Source organism: Phyllostomus discolor, chromosome 7 (genome assembly GCF_004126475.2).
Source record: "Phyllostomus discolor isolate MPI-MPIP mPhyDis1 chromosome 7, mPhyDis1.pri.v3, whole genome shotgun sequence".
Lineage (NCBI taxonomy): Eukaryota > Metazoa > Chordata > Mammalia > Chiroptera > Phyllostomidae > Phyllostomus > Phyllostomus discolor.
In genome coordinates this window covers 25,469,011-25,493,445 of record NC_040909.2, presented here as the reverse complement: position 1 = coordinate 25,493,445, position 24,435 = coordinate 25,469,011, and the positions used below count along the sequence as shown (strand labels likewise).

General features: G+C 38.5%; 1 protein-coding gene across 6 annotated transcripts in view; it reads right to left on the bottom strand.

Annotated features, from left to right (window-relative positions):
* The window catches only part of SATB1 (SATB homeobox 1), a 98,762-nt gene that overhangs the window by 55,462 nt on the left and 18,865 nt on the right, over positions 1 to 24,435 (bottom strand). For 2 of the 6 annotated variants that reach the window (XM_028518060.2, XM_028518061.2), the window contains exons 1-5: positions 22,561 to 24,297; positions 19,690 to 19,924; positions 15,850 to 16,026; positions 14,961 to 15,087; positions 14,083 to 14,206 (exon numbers count right to left, since the gene is read on the bottom strand). In XM_028518060.2, coding sequence (XP_028373861.1) covers positions 14,083 to 14,206; positions 14,961 to 15,087; positions 15,850 to 16,026; positions 19,690 to 19,900 — 639 coding nt within the window. In that variant the 5' untranslated portion in view covers positions 19,901 to 19,924; positions 22,561 to 24,297. Of the gene's footprint in view, positions 1 to 14,082; positions 14,207 to 14,960; positions 15,088 to 15,849; positions 16,027 to 19,689; positions 19,925 to 22,549; positions 24,299 to 24,435 lie in introns of those variants that run through there. The other 4 variants (XM_036030599.1, XM_036030600.1, XM_036030601.1 and 1 more) reach the window with 4 other exon arrangements.

Below are 24,435 nucleotides of genomic sequence, written 5' to 3'. Positions count from 1 at the left end.
GCCTTGGTCCTTATCTCCAAATAGCGTGCATTCATCACAGGGCTGGGGACTTATTAGCTGATCACTAAAATGGCACTGAAATGAGCCCTACTGCAGACTACCAGAAAACCCTCCTCTCTCTCTCCCTTTTTGTTCTTAAAGCTCAAAGGTAATGGCAGCTTAATTGTTAAATGATTATTTTTAAATAATCACTTCTGGCCGTCACAATAAAACTCCTAGTTTAAAGAACCTTTGTTCATTAATTTGCAAGAGATCTTTCCCCAGGTTTTTCAAAATGCATCCACACAGATGTCTCGGAAGCACTCAGTGGTTGTGTCATTCCAATTCTCTCTCCATGTCTATTTATACAAGCTCTCTGAAGTGCTTTGAGAAAGACACAACTGTTATTGAAAGTTTTCCTGTTTAGTGGCCAGCCTGTGTAAAACATCAATGCTCAGGGAATAAAGGAATTGGGCTGATAAAACTCAGTCAGTTTAAATCCCAAGTTCAAATGCTACATACAACACCGACCAATGAACAGGCCACAGCTTTCCGTGCTGGGAAACAGAATTTGAAAGTCGGCAGAAATTGGCTGTGGATCTCATAACCCCAGTGTGACACGATACTCTCGTCCTAGGAGCCAAGTTGTAAGCTTTTCTAAGATCCATAAAGCACATGTCTACTCCCTATGAGGAGCTTCGGTTCTTTCTGGGAGTCTGCTGAAGTTCCGATCTGAAAGAATGCCATCTTCACAGAAACCCCGGCACTCTAGAATGATACCATCTGCCACAGGCTGAGCTTCCTTTTCAGCCAAATACATTATTTATAACCTTTCTAATTGTGAAAAGGTAAGGGTGGAATTTTTCTAAAGCCTGACTTAGACATAGAACATTGTGAACCTTTGCTCTAAAATACTGCAGGTCTCTAAATTTGAAAAAAAAAACAAAAACAAAACAAAACCCACAAGGAATCAGTGAAGGTTACATAATGTTTTCCAAAATGTTATATTCTTTCAAACCCCTGCTAGAATGGGATGTATACTGTAGGTATATATTTGTAACACATTCAGAAACTGAAGGAAGATAGTTTTATTTTTCTGCTTGGTCATCTCAGTAGCCAACAAAGAGGTTTTGCCTTCTGAAAAAGAGGTTCATCACTTGGGGAAAGGCAAGTGATCTGATTACCCTCAAAATTGCTTTGTTGTGCCTTTAACAACAACAAAAAACCCACCCCAAAACAATGCTAATCAGGTTATTCAATCATTTAAACCAAAACTGTTCATGCTTTTCTGCCAAATCAACCAACCACAGCAAAATCTGTTATCTCTGATTGCTCAGCTTCCAGTCAAAAAACAGTTAACCCCCACTATACCAAAAGTTTTCCAAAATACCCTCAAAGCTCTGCATGCTCACGGAGAAGAAAGAGAAAGCTATGTCATCTTTAAGGGTAATTGGAGTGTGGTACCATATTTGCATATTACAATATAGTCTAATAAACTAAACAGCCTCTACCGGAAGCCAGCAGCTCCCTAGCACTGCATGTGATCTTCCTACTGGCTTTTTGTGCACTATTTTTTTTTAAACAGGGCTGTGATATCATGATCAAAACTTACTAAAGACCTGCTGATGATTTAACTGAGGTGGGAGAAGGTAGCGAGAGGATATACAAAATGGGGGTTCACCCATGCTGAAGGCTTTCAGGCTCCGTCAGCAGAGAGGGCAAAGGCGACAACATCTTATTTACACAATTATCTAAATACGATTAAACAGCTGATGGACAAATATTAAACTGGAAAATGTATAGTCATTTCAGCTTAATGTAATCCTCTTTCTGTAAACACCCAAGATGATTTTTTTTCAACCAGAACAGTCCTGACATCTCATAAGCCTAAGGGTGAATAGCAAGAGATTGTTTTTGATAGTTATAAATATTCAAAAGACATGCAGACCATCTGCTTTCATAATACAGGTAAAGCAAGACTGAAATGGTGACTGCTGTATAAAAATGATTCTTTTAACAAAGTCTTCCTCTCCTCGAAAACTATAAAGACAGATGTCAAAAACTGTTTACACAGAGCAATCAGGAGCGTGCAAAATGTAATATTCCTTTTACACACAGTGCTTGCTAAAGAGATTTTTTTTCTTTTTCTTCCCATCTGTGTGTTGCAACACATTTCTACAAGTTAAAAACATTTTTTTCAAACAGAGATCTCATGAATACCCAAAAACATGCTATCTGGTTTCTGAATGCTAATTAATTTCAACTAAGGAATCTGAATATCTTTTTTTGTAGGAAGGAATGTATGTTTTGAATTGGAATACTCTAGAGAGGCAGCAAGAGAAATAATCTTGCACAGGTTTAATTCCATAAGGTGATTTTCATGGTTCTACCTTGTCTGATGTGTATTCATATAGACACACACATATATACACTTATATGTGTGTGTGTATATGCGTGTATGTATGTACGTTATATCCATGCTTTAAATGAAAGCACATCACTGCTAACGTCTTCGGCATAAAGTCTAAAATAATTGTTTTCTGAGATAAATGTCTGCACGTGCAAAACAGACACATACAGAGACCTTTAACTTCTAAGTCGATGTAGAGTGATGCATAAAGCTCGGAACTGGAACACTAATCTTGACAGTTACCTTTTTATGTATTGTATTAATGGCATGGAGGCATTAAGCACCTTTTTATAATTTTCAATAAAATGAGCATTTACTGAACAATCTGTCAAACTGCTGGCTCTCTATTCTTTTACATTTTTATTTTTTGAGAAGTGCAACTTCATACACTCCGATGTCCTTCCCTTTCATCTGCATCCTGCCTGCCTGTGCCGTGAATTTTTACAGCAGTTTTTTTTTGTGTGTGTGTGTGTGGGGGGGGGGGAGCTCAAAGGTCAAACTTTAATTTCAGATCAAATAGAATCAATTCCACATTTAAATACAATTTTAACAGGGATTTTCAGGAAATGGGGTTTTCTTTCAATCCCAAAGGATAGTAAATACTACAAACAAGCTCTAAAAGGCATCCTATGAGATGGTGACATGGAACAAATTTATTGAAAATTAACAGGTAGTCCCATCTGGTACTTGGGGGTAGGAGGCAAGGGAAACGGGCTTCAATTTATGAGAAGCAAATGGCAAGATTTCTAAGTGCAATATTCTGTTTGTGCATGTCAGCTTATGTTCCCCAAATCTTTCCCTCTGGGTCCTCTATTGCTTTCTAAGCTGTTCTCTCGGGAGATACAACTGGGGCATATTCAGAATCTCAATTTGTTGAGAAGAGACAATCATTTCTAAATTTTACTTAAACTCCAATTGTCATAGTTATGGCTCTTGCCTTCTTAATCAACCCCAGTGCCTGAAAGTGGCATTTTCACACACAGTAACCCTGCAAGGGTTACTAAAATGCACTAAAAATGGAAACTCAATCCAAAGCTCTAAAGGAATACAAAAGGAAGCACAAAGAGAACACATCCAATTCTGCTTAATTTCCTTAGCACATCTCCTAAAGATGAAACACAATCATTTCAAACACAGAAATTTAATAACTTAAATATCCCATTCATAATTTTTAAAGAAAATGTTGGTTCACAGTTCATATGGCTTTTTCACATAAAGTAATTTTACTAAGACCCAGATAATATCTTTTGACCAGATCCTCTATTCAGTTTTTTTTTGTATAAGTACCTACCTATCCCGATTTTTCTTATTATACTGGAACTTTCTTACTCGAACTAACTGAATGTTAGTAAAGAGCTTAAATTAGAGAATATTTGCTAAAAGGTTACATGCCCTTGTTATTACTAAGGGCATGTAATATTTCAAATTAATTGCACATAGAGCCTTATATTTGTTCATCTGCAATATGAAGGGAATTGAACTAGAAATTCTCCAAGATCCCTTCGAACTGCTTTAAGATTCTATGAAGTCTACATATCTTCCCAGCCAGAGGTCCTATAAGGTCTCCTTTAGTGACTAAAGATTCAACAGTAATACACATGATCCATTCTCAGGCACTCACAGTGCAAACATCCCCAACCTATGGTTTATTTTTACATGGTTAAAGTTCCTTGGTATCTTGCTTGTAATATGGTTATAAAAAACATACTCATCACTAAGTTAAATATTATGCTACTTCCAAAAGGATTTTCACAAATTTTTATTAGATTAATCTAAATCCAATGAACTGATTTTATAACAAAAATTGTTCCCTAAAATTCTGAATCCGCATGAACGTGCATATTTGGAGGACACTTTCTTTTAACTCTGATGGCCCTTGGGTAGTTAAATCTCCCTTTTTCTTTGGAGATCAAATTTTCTAGTATCTGTGCTTAGAAATAACAGAAAAGTGATCAAATTTGTGTTAAGTTACAGGGGTCCTAAATAGAGCATACTGAAAAAGCTTTAAGCCAGAGTTTAAAAAAACAAAAAACAAACTAAAGTAGTTTGAAAAATCCATTTTTCCAAAATAAACACTAGAATTACCCTCTGTCACTCTTTACAGATTTTACATTTCTTCTTTACATGAACACTTTTGGATTTTAAACCATACTGCTTAAAAATTGGGGAGAAGAGACAGTCTGGCTTTTAGCTTTTGATTGGGCCAACAGAACTCTAAGAATCTTATGGAAACTAGGGAAGCTCTCTCCACACAGGCGCCCAAAAGTGACCTAACTTTTGGGTCATCTCAAATCCATGGAAGCCCATTCATTCCAGGGCTGTGGACCTGATTCAGATCTGATCCAAGATTTTACAGGAGGCTAAGGGCTAGGTCATGTCCTTGATTTCTGTGTTTTATTAGTAGCTATTCTTCCCAAGACTTCCCATGTCCACTAGAAAAACATAAATCAATGTCTGGATTAGGTGACCTCTGGATTAGGTGACACACAGAAAAATCAAATTAATCTGACTCATCTCTCTCAAAATCATGAAAATGCTCCAGTTTAGGAAAATGCCATATACTGGCAATCACCTTTTTAGGAGTTGTGGTGAAATGGTAAAAATGTGTTGCACTGGTGGGACATCATGAATTAATGAGCCCGGTCCATCAATGGAGGTGTGTGCTCTGGGCTGCGCTGGCAACTCACGCAGGGGGTGGACCAACCAAGTCCCCGAGGCCCATTGTGGAATGCTGAACAGTTATCTACACTTGCAGCTTTCTCTAAATTCAGGTGATTCTGGACCTTTATATAGCCGACTTATACACATTATATATTTACAGCCTAAAACAGAGTGTCCAAGGCCAAATGTGGACTTTAGAACGTCAATCGAGGAACGGCCATCGTGAGCTCACGTGGTGTGGTTCTGGCTGTGGGGATTTCTGTGCTGGCAGCAGCAGCATCTTCGTCCATAAACCATTTATTTGGCTGTTGTTGAAATTTTCCCTTTTTATTTTTAAATATGAGAAATGGACAAACGGAACTAAAAAATATTAGTAAAGAGATTTTACTAACTAAAAAGACATTTGAGATTCAGTAAGAGAAAATGTGGATCTCAAATATAACAAAATTGAGACAAAATGAAAAGTATTAGCCACAATGAAATATATGTTCAGTTATGAAAAATTTAAAATGTGTATAGAAATATGTTGCTAAAGATTGTGCTTAATAGTGATGCATAATAAAGTCTTTTATAGATTTTTTTTAAAGATTTTATTTATTTATTTATTTTTTAGAGAAGGAAGGGAGGGAGATAGAGAGAGAAAAACATCAATGTGCGGTTGCTGGGGGTTATGGCCTGCAACCCAGGAATGTACCCTGGCTGGGAATCGAACCTGGAACACTTTGGTTCCCAGCCTGCGCTCAATCCACTGAGCTATGCCAGCCAGGGCTAGATTTAAAAAAAAAAAAAATCTCTGGGTCCCTCGTACCCCCAAGACTATTGTTCTGCTTGCAAACATAGAAGTTTTATACACATATTTAAGAATATTACAATTTAAGTAAAAATATGAAACAGCTTGGAACGTGGGTAGGTTTTCTTAGAAAAAAATTCAGAATGAATTTGCTGTTGGTTAGGTAAATTAAAAATTCAAAATTAAGTTTAATAGGAAAAATATTATGTCATGTAGGATACCTCAGATAAGATTATCTATAAAATACTACTAACAAAACTACTGACAGAAATTATTGGTTCATGAAATTAATGTGAAAATCCCATGAGGACATTTCAGTTGTACACATATTCCTGAGGTCCCACTGTGTGCCAGCATGACTGTGGTGGCGAATGAGACTTAATGCCATTACCACAGATATTACAGTGTGCACAGGGGGCCTGGTGAGCCCACAGGTAATTTCAGAACAATGCAGGAAGTGCTATGATGGGTGCATAGAGGGAGAACAGGGCCTTGAGTATGGGGACTGGGGTGAGGGAAGTTTTGGGAAAGAACACTGGGAAAAACTCACATGCAGATGACAGTCCTATAGGGCATCTTTATCTTCTTTGACAATGTCCAGTCTAAGGTATCATATTGGCTTACCTTGCCAATGTGCTTATTTAAAGCACAAGACTTAAGTCTTCTCCCCACTTCCATTTTAAAAAAACATCTGAACATATATTACTGATTCTAAGGACGATGCTAAAAGGGTCTCGTAAATGTGAGCATTAGTTACAACACGGTCCTCTAATTTTTTTAAAAAATGGGAAGTTCTTGGTTGTTTCCATTAAAAATTTTTAGGTAGCAGCAAAGTTTCTTAGATTATGCAGCAACCCACAAATGTGATTTTCAAGCTCTCCATCTCAGATCTTAGAAAAACAACTGAAGTTACTGTATGCTTTAAGACTGAATACTTTTCTAAATGTTGTGCAAGTATTAATTCATGTAATTCTAAAAATCCAGAAAATTGGTACTATTATCCTCCTACTGTACAGATGAGAAAACTGAGGCATGGACAGTCACTGGCCCAAGCTCACAGAGCCGGTAATGACAGCTCACATTCTAACCCTCATGTAACAAGTGCTACTAGCTCACTAATCAAAGTGATGGCAAAGAGCAATGGCACACAAAGACTCATATACGAAGTGACAGAATGAAGTTACTGAAAAAATATATCAATTCAAGAAATGGTTGCATTAAGAAACAAAAAATAAACTAAAGCTCTGTCCCTACGTTAACATAACCCAGGAGTTTTAATACACTTTAGGAAATACTACTTCTGAAGTGCAAACAGTTAATCCCTGTTTCTGTTAGCTCCATATTTTTGAATTGCCTGGGAATAAATGCTGAGCTGGCAGTAAAACTGGACGAGTCTAGGACAGTCGGTGGGACCCAGTGAGGAAGTGCCCTGTCTTGTGATCTAGATAAGAATGTAATCTCAGATAACGCTAACAATCGAAGCTTTACTCTTTCTTAACTTTCAACATATCATCTGGTTTGCATCTTTAACCCCTCTGACTAAACTAAATGAGATTAGCATTTTCAAGGGAAAACACTGTACTATGACTATTTAAAAAAAAAAAAGTCAAGAGGATAACTAAAGATAAAGTTTTAGAGTAAGAATGAAAGAAAAAGAAACCATAGACAAAAGTCAGCTACCTTCTCTGCAGTGAGGAATTCTGCCACCTTATGAATTGTCCATGATGAAACTCCAACACCCATAATAATACTGCATATTAGAACACAATACAATCTTATATTTCTGTTGCGCCCTTCATGCAAGCATCCCAGGGTGCTTTACAATCATTATGAGTTAAAATTAAAACTGAAGCACATACAATTCCTAATAGAATCATTTTAAAAATGCTAAACAGAACAAATAACTTTTAAGTCTAGATTTAAAAGTCCCAACAGCCAGTGCGTTCCTTACTTCAATTGGCGATGAGCTGCACAGCCGGGCTGAGGCTCTCCCCTGTTATGGTGAAGGCTCTCTTATGTCTTTTATGCTCAGAGCCTGTTATGATCAAGCAGTTTCCAGTGAAAGAAAAAAAAATTGGGTGTATCTGTTTGTCTGGATTATTCTGAACTTAGGGGTTTTTTTGTTTGTTTGTTATGAGTCTGCATGAGGCCCAAATCTGACATGAAATACAGCAGGTTTAAAAAGCAAGTCCAAATAGAGCCCAACTTGAAATTTGTCATAATTGTGAAAAAAGAACCTCAAAAAGCACTCTAAAGCTAGCTCTGTTTTAGCAGGAAAACCAGAGTAATTAGCATGTACTGGTTAACTTTTAAAAAAAAAAATGCAATTAGAAAACAGCATTTAACAGGCTTTTACCCAGGCCATGTCTGCTCCTGAGCCTTGGGAGTATTTATTATTCTACAAATCAGAAAAAGATAGGGGAAACGCTCTCATGATATGGTAATTTTTCTTGCATTAGTGATTTTGAGGTCAAAAGAAACCCGTTCAAGATCTAAAACAAAGCATAGGTAAAAATCTATTATGTAAAAATGAACTACTTACACATTGTTAAGCTCTCCTAAATTGACATGGCTTAAACTCTTTTATGCTGTACTATTGTGGAAATATAGTGGCCATAAAATATTTGAGATCAATCCACTTGAAGTTAGATGCTTTATTAAGTTCAGCTTTCTTTGATTAATACTTCTGAAAGGTTACAGAGAACTAACATCAAGCTACAGTAAAATCTTTATGTATCTAAACCAGCTAAAAATGAGATTCAAAAAGTAAAATTTGCAATTCAGAGGACACTTCTATGGTAGAATCTATGTGTTATAATATTAACACCCAGCAGACAGCTCACTGCTTGAAATGAGGAACTAGAATGAAGTAATAACTGGTTCAAAAAAGGAGGCAGAAAAAAATTATTTGGTCTAAGTTTAGCAATTCGCACAATTACCCATGTAAGACTGGTTTACCATTTCCGCTATGGACCTTGCCATTAATACAATTGCTGAAAGTGGTAATAAAACCCAATTACCATCAAGTGCTTCAGTGCCTGGCAAAGCAGGTATTCATAAGCTGAGATTCCCATGGTCAGTAGGGTAAGGACTGGCTGGGAAAGGTTTTGTAATTTTGAAAAAGGAAAGAATACAAATATTCCCAAAAATACATGGTAATTAACAAGATTTGTATTATACTAGGGAGGGGCAAGTACAAATCCTACAAGCAGGCCTCACACAGGAAAACTTCAAGTGTTAAGTGGAGCTCGTCCATTGTGTCAGGGCAGTGGATGGCCAAGGTCTGTCCTTTCAAACAGACCCCAGAACTGCCCACTGTTTTCAGTGAAATGCCTAACACCATCCTGGGGTTCAAAACCAAGGGCTCATAGCTCAATTATACCTACTCATCTAGACGGATGTGAGGGTGGGGGAGAGAAGCAACTGCCAGAGCTTTTATGTTCAAACCTTCTGGAACCTTCCAAATACTACATTATTCCAGAAGTCAGTTCCTGTGGCCTAAATCACCCTATCATGCTCGAACTCAGAGGTATGAGATGATGGTACTGTTAAAGCCAGTCAATGTACACACATCAAAAATCAAAGATGCAAAAATGCATGTTACAGAAAAATTTCAACAGCAAGAATAAAACACAACTGGAAAACTATAGTTATCAGTACCTCCAAGAAGTTAAAGTATTCTGTAAAACACATCAAATTAATTTAAGAAAGACTTTTAAAAAAAGTATTTTACTCTATATGTGACCAAGAAGGATACCTGGTTAGCCCACAGGCTCCAGGTATGAATTCTTGGTCCTCTACTGGCAATGTAGCCATGGGCGCTCATTTAAACATTCTATGCCTCAGGTTCCTTAACTGAAAATGGGAATATAAAACAGGGGGATACAAGTGCTCTTGATACTTCAAAAGCACTAAATTAAAGTTAAATATTTTTACTTCAACTATTAAGATGTATCATCCTTATTATCACGTTGGAAGTAGGAGTCTCCTGTCACATGGAAGACTGTCAATACATATTCCTGAATGTATAAATAGGTAAATATGTGCATAAATGTTATAGGTTAGGCTTGCACATGAAATACACAAATGAATGCCGACACCACATATACCTTTGAGAGAATGTGATTATCAATGTTTGCTAAAATGTTTTTAAAATATCATTTCAGTCCAAAAATTATGAAAAGAATTACATGAAGTGCAGTTAAAAATATATATAATGTATAGCTTTCTAAATTGTTGCTTCAGTGTTACTTCTAATACAGACTGAAAATCAATGGAACACAGAGGTTTATTAAATGTCTATGGAAATGACTGTCAAATTTCAGAGACTCAGCATATTTCAATGCTAAGCTTGAGGAGGGCAAGACAGTTTTCTGTTTTGCCAATACATAATAAACAATCTAACACATATTAGATCCTGAGATGTAAGCAGAAAAAAAGAACCAAAAAATCATTTTTCTCAATATTACTTCTAAATGGAATGTTCAAATTTAAGTTCATTTTATATAGCTTTTGCTACTTGAAAACAAAAATGACAATTCACACTTTATGCAGGACTTGAGCTTGGAGTTACTTTTCCCCAGGTGAGAAATAAAAAACAATGAAACAGAAAACAATCCAATGCCTTAAAAATGTGGAAGCTGTGATGTGTGTGTGCGTGCATGTGTGTATGGTGGGGATGGGTGGGGAAAACATGCAGATCGGATTTAAATGTCTCAGGAAAATCTGACCTAAACATTTTCAAAAGGAAGGCACGGGGCTGGCAGAAGTGATAACTGACTTGTACAACAAGATGAATCCATCCTTGTATCGAATGTATATATGTTTACCCAGTATTTATAATTTCTAAAACTTCAGGGAAAACTAAATTGAAAAATGAAATTTTTTTTTGTAAGTCAAATGTTTATTTTTTTAACTCCCAATTTACCTCCCAAATCCATACTCTCAGAGTTCTCATGACACAAGCTTTCTTGTCCCCAAGTCAGACTTCATTCTCCCTCCTACCTGCTGTTGAGATACAACATCCAACTTTCCACTGAAAAAAGCAAGAGTATCAAAACAACACCCAACCTCAGATCTATAACAAGCTAGGCGTTTCTTATGTCTCAGAACATTTTACAAAAATAAACAAACATGTGGTGCCAAAACTTAATAAATGGATGTCAATCTACTTGGGCAGATTTATGATAGGAAAGCAGTAACAGAAATAAAGAAAGCTATGAGTTATAAATCAAACCACATGCACATTTCTGGAACTTCCACAGCTGGAGAAAACTTTGCAAATATTACCAAAGAAAACATTACTACACCAAAACACAAGAATTCATTTTAAAATCAGCACTTTAAAATTTCTCATTGAGAAAGGGATTTTTGGGTCAGTCACTAATCAGCATTTTGACTTTAATCTCTGGGGGCACTGGCTCCTCCATCTGTCCAAGGAGGAGTCGAGAAATGTAACACGTAGTTCCACAATTCCAAGTCCAAACTGGACATCTGCTTAGTAAGTGTGGGACAGTCATCCTAAGAGCATTGGAGGCAGGGCTTGTCAGGTACCTCAAGGCAAATTCCTGCTAACTCCCCATTTCCATTCCTTCCAGGCCTCTACTCTGGAAAGGGAGTCTATTGTCCACTGGGCAGACATTCTACTAAACATAATATTCGGGATCCTGTAGCCGTAAGTCACCACTAGGGTATTTTATCATATTAAACAAAACCCTTAATGTACAGCAAAATGTCAACACTGATTGTATGCCGAAAATTCTTAAGTGAATGAATCAAAACTCCACAGGGGTTGTTAAAAAGGTCTTAGAATTTCTTATTGTTAGGTCACATTTTGCACAAGACTGAGACAATATTTATTTGTTAGGCATTTTTTTTTTACCATAGCATCTTCATCACCCAATCTTAGCTACAGGAAAAAGAAAAGAGTAGTTTTGTTAAACTCAGCATATATTTTGTGTTTAGGCCTTCAGAGAGCCTGCATTTCTCATCTTTAACTAGTAGCTTATGACAGAAAATAAGTTAAAAATGGAAAACAGTTCATTATTAAAGCATTCTGAATTGAGTATCAATCAGATCATAAAATTTATTCTTAAGAAGATGATGTAGCAGAATATAAGTCCCTCATATAGAGAATAGGTGATACTTTTGTTAGTATTAAATATTAAATTAATTTCTAATATTTGCTGCCACCACTAAACGATGCGTAATTTTTTTCAAAAGACTTTTTTACGGAAATGAGGGCCGTAATTACAACTGACATTGAAGTTACAGCCTAGTTTCACCACTGAATGATTACAGCGAAGTCTCCAGACACACACGGACGCATGTTCTTCTAAAGGCCTCTCTACAGAAATTCACCAATGAACGACTCCAAAACCAATTCCCGAATTTCATTTTGTCATTCGGTTTAACATTATAATTGCCTGTATTCAATTCATTTCCCATGATAACATTAAGTAAATTCACAATTATATTTATAAGCTACAGTAAGGTGGAGTTTACTGGCTGAATGCTGATGTTATTTAACAATTAGTTCTCACTGCCTATATCGATAAATACTTGTACTAGCATCCTCCTCTCCAGCTCACAGTAAATGCATTTAATCTTTGCCTGAATTTCCTTCGAAAATCAATGGGACACTTAGTAACATGAAGATACATGAGATTCCTATTGTGGGTGTTTCTACATGCTTTAACTCTGAATAAAACAAAGTTGATTTCTAGGACATTTCAAATTTTCAAATGCTAGTAACCAAGTGACATATTATCTGGAATTGTCTGCAAAACCCAAAGTCCCAGAGGTAAGAGTCACCTGCTTCATTATATCATCCTATTGATTTAACTGCGTTTATAATTAATTTAAATTACTTTATTTAGATGGGTATAAATTCGCATCCTTTCTACTCCAAGGGGGAGAGAGGAAGGAAAAAAGGAGATGAGCTAAAATGACAAAAAGAGTTTGCTTTGAATTTCAAGATACTGACACCTGACAATACAGAGAATTATTTTACCTGTGGCTACAGCTCACCTTAAAAGAACACGGAAAGCCATCATTAACTATAAACTCAATTCATTTGCTTCATTCCTGTAACTGCTAACAAATAGCAAAGGAAAGCTGATGAACCTGAAATGTGTGGAGTTTCCATGAAACAGTAGCACAGAAGCCCACGAGCTTCTTTCCAACGGTCCCCAGTACCTTCATGAGCACCAGAAACACATTTAAGACTACGGCAACTGCAGAAATGTGTACATCAGAGCCACACAGCTCAAGCTCAAATGACTGACAAACGTTCAGAATGGCATTTTAAACTTACGTCAAAAGAAAAACCTAAAAATCTAGTTAGATCAGCACTTCAATTACCCTGCGTCACAGATGACCTTACACTGCACTCGGGCGCTGAGGGATGGCTTCACTGCACGTTTATGTAGTGACCACACAGGCAGCCCAGGACAAGCAGGTTCGTAGCACACTTGGTTTTTTTTTTATATTTTAAATTAGCTAATCGCTATCAAAAACGATGTTCAGTTTTACATTTAGAACAGGGGCAGTCTCTATCGGCAGTTTCACTAGCTCTCCATCAAAATTCATTCTAAAAATCAAGCACAGCAATAATAAATCTTTGTCTCATTTCAAAACTCCCTGATGGTATGACAGACATCTCAGAGGGGAAAAAAATCATAGTAAACCAGTGCCCCAAAACTGGTGACAAAATCCGAACAGTAACTAGTAACCTTTAGTTGCAGGAAAGAGATTTCTATTCTTTTATGATTATTTTTACTAAATGTTCTTTGTTATTTCTTATAAAGAACAAAGTATTTGAACATCGAACTCCTACTTTATCCAGGCAGCATGATGCCATTTTCCACGTTAGCACTTGCAATGCCATTCATTGAAAGCTCCTGGAAATTATACCGCCTTTACTCTTCCTTAAATAAGGGCACTCAGGAGAATGTAGTTTCCATGCTCACCACACTCAGAAAAGGAATCAACAGACAAGCTAGCACAGTCTTCTGCTGAGCTGCTTTTCCTTCGCTCTTTTTTCCCAAGGGAGGAAAAGTGTAAAGGCTCTGTTCAAAATGAATCAGGCATATTTTTAGAAGTCACCAGTGGTCAAGCCACTTTGCATTTTTGGCAGATTCTTGCTTCAGATACCAGTTGCTTTAGACTACGGAGCCCCATTGAACCTCAAATCAGGGCTGCCCATGATGTCTTATTACTTAGTACATGCTATGCTAAGTACCTGTGAAAGGGGGCACTCCTTGGCCAACGAACTCTGATTCATATCTTTCAGTAAGTCCTTCAGAGCATTCCTTACTGTGGTGTGCGACCATTGTTCAGGAGGCAAGTCTTCGAGTTTGGGGCAACTATTTGAGACATAGATTAGAAAGAGGATTATTACAAGATTGCATCCCGCTGCAAAACATTCCTTTAAGACAGACAGATTTCATTTTGCGCATCAAACAGATGCATCTGGAGATTGCTCTCGGTCTCCTGATTGTTCCGATTAGTTAATTACTTTATACAACACATCTGCTGTATCGATGCATGAATTATACATCAGCTGCCTGTGGTGGCTATTTTTTCATGTTACTTCTACCTTCCTGCTCTGATGCGCTTGGGAAGACAATTTAAGGTGTACTGCTTTCTCATGAGCCGTCGGGAAAAGCATTAATGCATTAACCATTTTCCTTTTGTGACTCTGTTCATACGAAGTAAAATGGTAAATAAAATATATAAATAAATAGGATCACAGCAATACTGAATAAGGCATTCTTTCACAAAATGTACACAGATGGCACTGCTCATGATATGCAAAAATATTTTTCTCTTAAGTAAACTTTATGTAAAATGCCTTCTTGTAATGCATCATTTAATTGACTAAATACAAAAAGTCTTATCTTTTGATAACCTGCACAATCTACAGATTTGTTTTTTTTGGGGGGGTGCCTTTACATTCTATATTTAAGTTGGGAAAATAAAGGAGTAAGGAAGCAAACCAATTTTAATTAACCCTTCTGAAACACAGAGGAAATAAAAAGGAAAGGTTGACTAAAGATACTTTATTTTGAAAGATCAGGTACATAGAACGCTTTCTCCTTGAACGCTGTCCTGACTCACCTGTGTAGCTGAATTTTCAATGTGACCACATGATACACGTCTTGAAGCATATCTGCTACCGTAGCATCAGGGGCATCTGTCACGTAAGACAGTGGAACTGGATTCCACTTTCCAACCTGGATTAGCCCTATTCCAGATAAAGAGAATACGTCACTAAATAGTTTAGCCTTCAGATAACTAATCTGGTAGGTTTTTTATTTTTCCATGGCCCCCACCACAAGCAACATTGTTATTTCTGTTTGAATGATTCTCTTCCCTCTAAAAGGCAGGTCAATGAAAAGATTCACAGCTTAGCTTTCCAAATTGTGAAATTATGTAAATGACTGTAGAGTTGTTTATTATTTTGGAAATCAAACCCCATCAATAAAAACTATGCATAGGCCACATTTTCCTAACTTACAGGAAGTTCTAATAAGACATAGCTGAACCAGTTCTAAATGGCTTTACAATTTAGATAAGGTTCTCTACTGCAAAGGGAATCAGCATTGAAAAATACTTTACAGCCCATAAAACCATCAGAAACAGAATAAAAGAAACAGAACTAGATATTCAGTCATAAATGCAAATTGACTCTCAACAGTCCATCTGCTCAAATACGCTCCTCACTTCCTTGTGGGTCCTCAGTGGAGCAGATTATTAAGGTCAATAAGCATACTAATGATTCAGCTGAAGTAATTTAAAAAAAAAATCTACCTCGACATTCCACATGAGCAAAATGTGTGTTAACTAAACCAAACTGAATTAAGCCAATTTTTTAAAGCCACAGTTTATAAGGAACCAATGCAACACACAGGCTACAGTTCTTTGCACAAAAATATTCAGTGCTCTCTCTGCAAGGTAAACAAAGGATGCCAAGCAATTTTTCCAGCCCCACATATGCATCATTTACCTTTGGCCTGGGCAGCAGAGCTATGCGAATAACCCAGAGACAGCAATGCCATTTCTATCAGCTGGTTGAAAAGCATATCCTTTCTCACCAACACAAATTCCGCATGCTCCTCCTTGCAATCATATTCAATGGCGTTTTCATAATGTTCCACCACGCAAAAAACTGGTAGCATGGTTCCTATCAAAGAGACAGAGAAAAAGAGATGCACACCAACAATCTTCAGAAATACAGTCTGTGGGAGGAAAAACTAAGCCATGAAAATAAATCTTCACCACAGTGAGAGAAAGGGAGAGACTCTGTTTCCAAGGCAGACAGGACACAGAAACACAGGCACGCACACACAAACATACACATCTTTTCTCTTTTAAAGTTGTAAGAGAAATGTTTATATAGAATGTGAACTTGGTCCTACGTTAAGTGGGGCTCTGCTTTAATTAAAATTAGTTAATGCAGAATTACCTTTCTGATCAAATAATAATGCTGACGAGAGAGAGAGAAGTCTCTCATCTGATCTGTTGTGATGGTGGAGTGTGCAAACATAACTCACTACAGTTGTCTTCAGAACCACCAACTTCATGCTTCCTATAAGCTTTTGTTAACACTAGACTTACCCTGTTTGTGTCGAAACAAATTATCTTTATAAAATTATTAGCATTTTTCTTCCTCTTTAAAAATTTTAACACTTCCATGGAAGAAATGCAAAAACTTAACCAAACTGATGCTCAAATATATGAAATATATGGTTTTAATATGTGCATAATATAGATAAATAAGATTTTTATGGCTACTCATTTAAATTACTTGACTAAAAAAATATCACAGTAACTATACGCCTTTAAAATGAACAATCTTTGTTATAGCAAATGAGATAAAAATAAGAGAGAAAAGGAAACTGGTCTCCATCAGGACATATTAGGATAAAGGAATCTGCATAGATTTCATGTTCTCTCTTTATTTACTTTAATCCAATGTAATAACTCAGTAGCCAGATGATTAATAAGCGCATGCCACACTAGTGTTAAAAACAAGGCTTCCAGAAACCGAAATCACGAACACTGTAGTACTCAAGGTGTTTATGCAGCGCACTGTCAGGCTTCCAATGATAAACGGAAAAGGGTTAAAAGCAGATGCATCTGAACTGTTCTGTGGCAAACTGCCAGGAGGGTATCATCTTTAGCATAAATGATGACAAAGGTTACTTTAACAGGGCACCCAGGATCCTCAATTAGTCCTGTAATAATAATGCCTCTATATAAGCTCTGCCCTCTGCACTCACAGAATCCTACCAACTTCTGAACATGTCTAGTATTTTCGAACCGGGGTGAAAAAAATCAGGATTTTTCTATTGACACCAGAGATGCCCTTTAAAAATGCTCTATTCTGCGAACAAAAGCTGGCAGTTAAAACATTTTCTACACATGCATCTTCACCAAAGGTTTAGTGACCTGTTTCCAAGAGATTCTAGCTCTGACAAAACAACAACAACAAAACCCTTTAGGGTTACTTAGAAAAGCTCACAAACTCCTTCAGAGGTACCCAACAGGCTAGGCATGAAAAACAAGCCGTGGAGCTTGCCAATAATCTTGTCATTCATTCAGCTGATTTGTACCAGAGGGAGAACCCGTCAGGGATCAGCAGAAGATTTGGGAGACCACAGCAAAAATAGCAATATACAAACTGGTGGTTTCTTTCTTGGCTTGAAGGTACTTTGGCAAAATTTCCTAAATAAATAAACAAAAACATTCAACCCCTTTTTCCTAAGTAGTGCTTTCTCATCTCAGCCATAATTTTTATCTAACACCTGTCAAACAGAAACCATGCACAAAAAATAAGATTAAAAAAAACCATTAAAAGGCTTTAGTAATTTAGTGGCTTGAAATAGGCAGAGAACCTTTTACAATTAAACTGCATTTTGAAAATAAGTCACTATCAATACAATGCTTTAAGAACAAAACATCATTTGAGCAGGAAGTGAAATTACTGTACTTGGGTTTTTCCTCTCCGTCCTAATGTCTTCAAAGAGTTGGGTTAGTTCAACAAAAACATATGCATTGATTTCTCCTCTTATAGGATGGTACTGACTTGTTCTACTATATGCTGTCCTTTAGGCCTATGAAATAACCAGGTTTTTCACTATTGAAATATATGGGGTATATATTTCTTGCTTTACTTAGAGATATGCTGCAGATAATTAAGGTGCCTATTAATAAAGTGACAATAGTATCACATGATGACAAATCTAGCTGTTAAATCTGCCAGCAAACTGTCACAGTTGCCCTCCTGATATTGGGAGGAATGCTGAACAGGAGCCTTCTCTGAACTGTCTGGTTATTTGTGCTAGTGTTTGGCGAGACTTCCAACTACAGCAACTTCATAACCTTCCAGCATTAAAAGGGGAGTGCACTGGTCACTGCTGAATGCTAAAAATACCACATGATTTAAACCTGGAGGCAGTCTTAGAAGCTTTTGCTGAAGGTTTATGAGCCTGTGTAAACAGCACGTCTGCCATAAGGAGCAGTGAAGTCTGTAGAATCCTTGTCTAAAACTGTCCTGGCATTAAAGTTTGCTGTGCAAATATCACATAATACCAGAGACAGCTGAAATCTCCTATTTAGGAATTTATGGAACTTATATGTTTGCAGGCGTCAGAAAGTCTTTTTTATAGAGCCCCAGTGCTTCACAGTACAATATTAATGCACTCTGTTTGAAAAGCTGTAATAAATTATATTTTTAATGCTCTTACCCTGGCTTTCTTAAGATGCATACATTCTTGGCAAACAATCAATAAATAGGGTAATCATGAGTAGAGGCCAAAGAATTTGCTGAAGTGCTGTTTTTCCATTTTTAATAGATAAAGATCTAACAATACGGACTGCTGTGTCTGTTCATTTCAGGATCAATATATTCTTTGTTTTCGCCAAACCAAGGAAAAAATAAATGATTGTATGATAAATGTTATGCATCAAACACAATGAAATTCCTCTGCCTTCTAACTTTATCTACTTAATATTCTTGGTTGCTTAAAAGATGGCATTTTTATCCTTTGCCTAGCAAATGTAAGGAAAATCTGAATCCTATACACATTTATTCAGAGTCAAAATAAAGACCATTATGAAGACACATTATAACCCACACATGCACTGCTTTACACAAACACTGTGTTGAACACAAAGTTATTAAACTTCATCAATTTAATATAAAATTGGTAGAAAGGAGTCACAGTTACACCTCCTCCCCTTATAAACTTGCCTAAATCTGTCCCTCCTTTTGAAAAATACCCAATTATGGCAAAAATCAAAAACTAGCATCATCAGGTTTTTCCTTGCTAAATAATACATCTGACCTTAAGAAAACAAACCACAAAATGACATAAAAACTTTTACATCATGTCATGTAAGATTTCTATTACCTCTGAAACTGCCTTCTACAACTAGTAATCTTATGAAAAAGCTAGGGCAGTACTGAAACAATTTAAGTGTCTTATTCTTAACTGGGGTGAGTTTAAGCAATAGCCGCCTATATATACATATACCCTCTGCTACAATAATACCTTATCAGCAGAAGCCTTGCGTAGCTAAGGACCATTATACTGAACTCAATCCTTATTATCCTAAGTGTCCAGTGATTCCAGTCTATAGGAGTAGAGTAAGATGCTTCACTCACACAGCCTCCACTTTCAAAACTGACACTGCAGCCAGAGATATAACAAATTTCAGATCAGAAAGAGAATCAAGGAAAAGAACATACAAAGACATGTTCTGCCTCTCCACCCCCACAGAAAGTGGCCTTGGGCAGACACAGGGCTCACAGCTTTCTAGGATTTGGCTCGAAAGTATTTACCTTTCCTAAGGTTGGTTTTCATCAGATGGCCCGAGTGTTTTAAAGGCACTCCTTGCATTTTTCCACCTGTACTCCCAAGCCTTCCTCTTCCTAGTGGGCTCCCGTTCTGCTCCAGGCGGGCGATCTTGGCTGGTGGACCCTTCGGATCGCTCACATTGTTAGACATTTCTGAATGTTCTTTCCCCTGAGTTGCCTCGTTCAAATGATCCATACTCAGTTACCCTCTAAAGATCACCTGCCAGAATTTAAAAAGAAGACAGCATTAGAATTGGTTGGGTGGGAGTCTCTCTCTTTCTCTCTGTATTTATATACATGTAACACATACATACTCTACCCCAGATCTCTCTCTTCACAAACGTAAGGTATTTGCAAGGTTATTCGGCTAGATATATAATAGGATGCAGGCGTTAACTCTATTTCTAGATAGCAGCATTACAGGGCCATTCAAGATAACAGAATAATTTGTGAAAACTGTATACCAACACACATGAATGAAAGGTAATTTGTCACCTACCAACAAAACTAAGTAGGGGGGAATGGGCTTACTTTTAAAACAATAGTCACCACAAGTATAGCTGGAAAGAAAATAAATTATATTATGTGGCCCCAATTTTTAAAAATTAGAAACTTCTTACAGAACACCAGCACTTTAATCAAAGAAGAAAAAAATTAACACAGTTCAAAATATTCACTATATGTGACATATACAGGACATATAGCTTCGTTCTTATAAGAACAAAGTAGATTTATATACGTATACCACCTCAGAAGAAAGTAGCAAACTTCTAATTTTTAAACTCCCCATTGACTTTACAGGTTAATTTGTAGAGAAAGTTTTCTATTATCAAAGTTTCAAGAGGTATGTGACCGGTTAAATGCCTAGTCAAATCTTGGCTCAAACGTGTGACTGGATCATTTCACCCCTAAGCAAATGGATGTCAGTGGAGTTCTTCAAATATCTCAGGTACTGAAGCGTTAGAGCTCACATGTTTTAGAGTTAATATTTTGGGAGAACAGTTGCCACAGAATGCTGTTAATTTAAATAGCAAAAACCTTGAAAATACTTTGTAACATAAGCATTAAATTCAAGAACTAAAAACATCTTGATGATTTTGGTAAAACACAATTGTCAGTTTTCAAAAATAATTTCAGTATGCAATGAAGTCAACATCTTGAATAACTTCAAAAAATTGGTAAGTATTTTCAGTTATACAATGGACATCAATTTTCACATGGTTTATGATAGAGCACTGAGTACCACATCCAAGTCATTCCTGAAATACAGTTTTAACTATCATTGATAAGAAAGGGTAAGTGGAATTATTTTATGAACTTTTACAATACTTGAAGTATTGAGTTTATCAACACTAAGGGGGAAGGGGCCATATTTAGGAAAATCAGAATATGATAATCACTACTTTCTTCCAGCTATCTAGTAATGACATCTCTTGCACTTTTAAAAAATTATTATATTGGAGGAGCTATTTAGATCTGATTTACTGAAAGCCAGCTTATAGTAGCATGGCTTTTCTATATGCATATATTTCTTCTGTTTAAGCATAGATTACTTTGTCCATTATAATCAAGAAAAGAGGTGAATGTGGAAGAGGGTGGGATGGTGATCTGTAGGCTTAAAAGCAACCTTAAGAATGCCAATCGAAGAACTCTAAAGTTTGAGAAATAATGGCTATTTATCCTTGTACTCCAGGGTGGCACGCTGAGAACTAAAGGTTTACCGTTGATGGAGGTCCCATCTGTTTTTGGTTATGAGGTTCATTAACAATAAATGTGCCTCTTTTAACCACTTTTTATCAAGATTACTCTTTTCCATTGTATTCAACTAAAGCCAAAATTAGAGAGTGATGATTATTAACTTATTCAAAAACACTCTTTATAATGTTAACATGTGGATTAAAAGACAGAGCTGCTCTTTTGGAAATTGGTTGCCCTGCCCTAGAGCAGAAAATGAATTTTAAAACATATGATTTGAAAAGAAAATACTTAACCCATGGGGGCAATTTAGGAAAGAAAAAAGTAGACAACAGCAACAAAGTTAATGCTGCAAAATATATTAAGTAGTCATGAGGCTTAGCAGCATTATAAACTATACAGCAAATGAAACTGATAATTTAGTTAATGTATTGACAATCAAAACATCATATAGGTCATGCAAATTGTCCTTCCAGTCCCCACCTATAAGCATCTATTAAACACTCACTCATCTTGTAAAAAGCTTTACATTATAAAGCAAAATTACATGCACATAAAACACCCAATTTACTCATTTAAACTCTGTGCCCAAGGCTAAAATAAAGTTCACCAAACCTCAGTTTGGAATTGCAAAGAGCAGTCTCCACTGGGCCTGCTGGACTGACAGCACAGGAACTAACTACGGTCTGCACAGATGCCAAGCTGAAGAGTTTCTTTTGAGTTACACGTTCTAAAATCCATTTTCGTGTAATGTCTGGTTGGCATACAGAAACCAGGCTACTTTCTCAAAATCCCATTTCCCTGTCCATAAACTAAGTCCATATGTGATAATCACTGAATAAAACAGTGAACTCAGACACAGCAATTATTTCCCTTTAAAAGAAAAAGCAAAGCATGAAATTCCGGTTTCAAGAACCTATTTTTTTTTGCAGTGTGGGATCTCTTTCAACGAGTTCCTTGCTAGATGGCCTCCCTCGCCCCCACAGAACCCCATAATCACATTTTAAGAGATTGTGCCCTTATCCATTCCATATGGCCGGCACGATCCAGGCCAAGCTTTCACTGTGACCTTTTAAAGAGACAAAGAAGCAAAGTACTATCTAGAAACAGAAACACTGCAGTTTTACTGAGTGAAATTAGCAAAACCGACCTGAAACTCACCACTTCAAAACTTGACAGCATATAAATAACAAAAACAAAGGAGATTTCCTTTGCAGCCCGGGTTCTTGAAGAGAAGTTCAAGACTGATGTTTTCTGTCCTTTTTTTTTTTAATTAAAAAAAAAAAAGCAGCAGACCTGAAGGCGACTTCCCCTGAAATTGTATTATTTTCTCTTCCCCTACCCCCGCCCCCCTAAGCGGGGGAAGGGCAGAAATAAACGTCCAGAAGAGTAGCCATGGGGGGTGGGGGAAGTGTTAAAAATCACAATTCGAAAAACAACATATATGGTTTGTAAAATGTCTAACCTCAGAGAACGGGGTTTTCGATGAGGGAGGAGGGGAGAGTGGGAAGTAGGGAGGAGGGCGAAGATAAAATTGATCTGACAAGTGATTCGTTGGGGGAAGAATCGTAAAAACAAAGCAAAACCCGTTATGAGCTGTAGACTGTGGTGGAGCTGGGGAGGCGAGGTGGTGACAGAGGATTCTCTTAAAAAGAACAGAAGAAAAAATCACTGCGGACAAGGTCTCCAAAAAGGGGAAAAAGGTCCCCTCGCTTTCCTCCCCCCTCCCCCCAGCTCGCGGGGGTTTCTCGGTGCGAGCAGAGAAAGTCTACTCGGGCTGTCACTTGCGATATTATTCTCCAATGACCCCGCAGAACGCAGCGAGGGGAAGGCCACCTACGCCTCCCTTCCTATCGCCCCCACCACCCTCCCCAACAATCCCGACTAATATTAACAAACCTTAAACTTTCTTCCCACAGCCTCGCACCCTCAACGAGGGATTCTACCGGGGAACAGCGAGGGTGGGGGGCAGAAGGTCGCGAGAAAAGCCCCAGAAAGGCACTAAAATGCCACTTTTGACTCGGCCCTCGCTGACAACAGCCTCGAGGACACTCTCCCTGCCCATGGACGCGGGGCTGCGAGCGTCAGGGGAGCCCAGCGAGTGGAGGCAGGGAGGGGGGAAGGGCACGGGGGAGGGGGAGAGAATCAGAAGGCACCCCCAGCCACCTCCACCGCCTCAGCAGCGACTAACTCCCCGCCCCCTCCCCCCAAAAAGTCGCCAGGCTCTCACTCAGCCCGAGTCCGAGGTAAACAACGAGCACCACAATGGCACTAGGACTTGGGGGCAAAGAAACCCAGAAACCCCAGCAAAACTGATGAGGAGTTTCCCAAAACGAAAGAGGGGGGTGGGAAGCGTCCTCTGGAGTCGCCCTGGCTTTCTGCTCGGTCCCCGGGCAGTCTAGAGGGCGGCCGCGGCTGTTGTTGTTGTGACGAGGCCGGTTGTTGCTGGGTGGCACAGGGAGAGGTGTGTGTGTGCGCGCGTCGGTGTGTGTGCGTGTGAGTGCGAGTCCCCGGACGGGGCTGTTTCTCTCCCTCGCTCTCTCGCTCTCCCCCTCGCTGCCGTCTCTGCCCCCATTAAATTATGAGTTGACTCATCCCGGCCGCTGTCGCCGCCGCCGTGCCCAGCTCGGCTCCGCGCGTCCGCCCGGGCTGCAGCCCTCTCCGCCGCCGCTGCTGCTGCCGCCGCCGCTGCTGCTGCTGCCGCCGCCGCCGCTGTGGCTGCCTCTTCTTCCTCCTCCTCATTTTAATACAAAATCACCCCGCTCGCAGCCCCAGCCCCGAGCACGCAGCCTCCTCCCGGCCGCCCGCCGCCGCCCCGAGCCCTTCCCCAGCGGGGCCGGCTCCTCCGCCGCGTCCGGGGAGCGGGAGCGAGCGAGAAAGTGGCGGTGGCGGCGGCGGCGGCGGCGGAGGAGGGGGGGAGGGAGAGGAGGAAGAAGGGGGTGCGGAGCGGAGGAGGAAGGCGGTGGGGGGGGGGCAGGGTGCAAGGAGAAGGCGGAAAAGGGATGGGGATTAAAACCCGGGCTGGAGGGCCGGGAT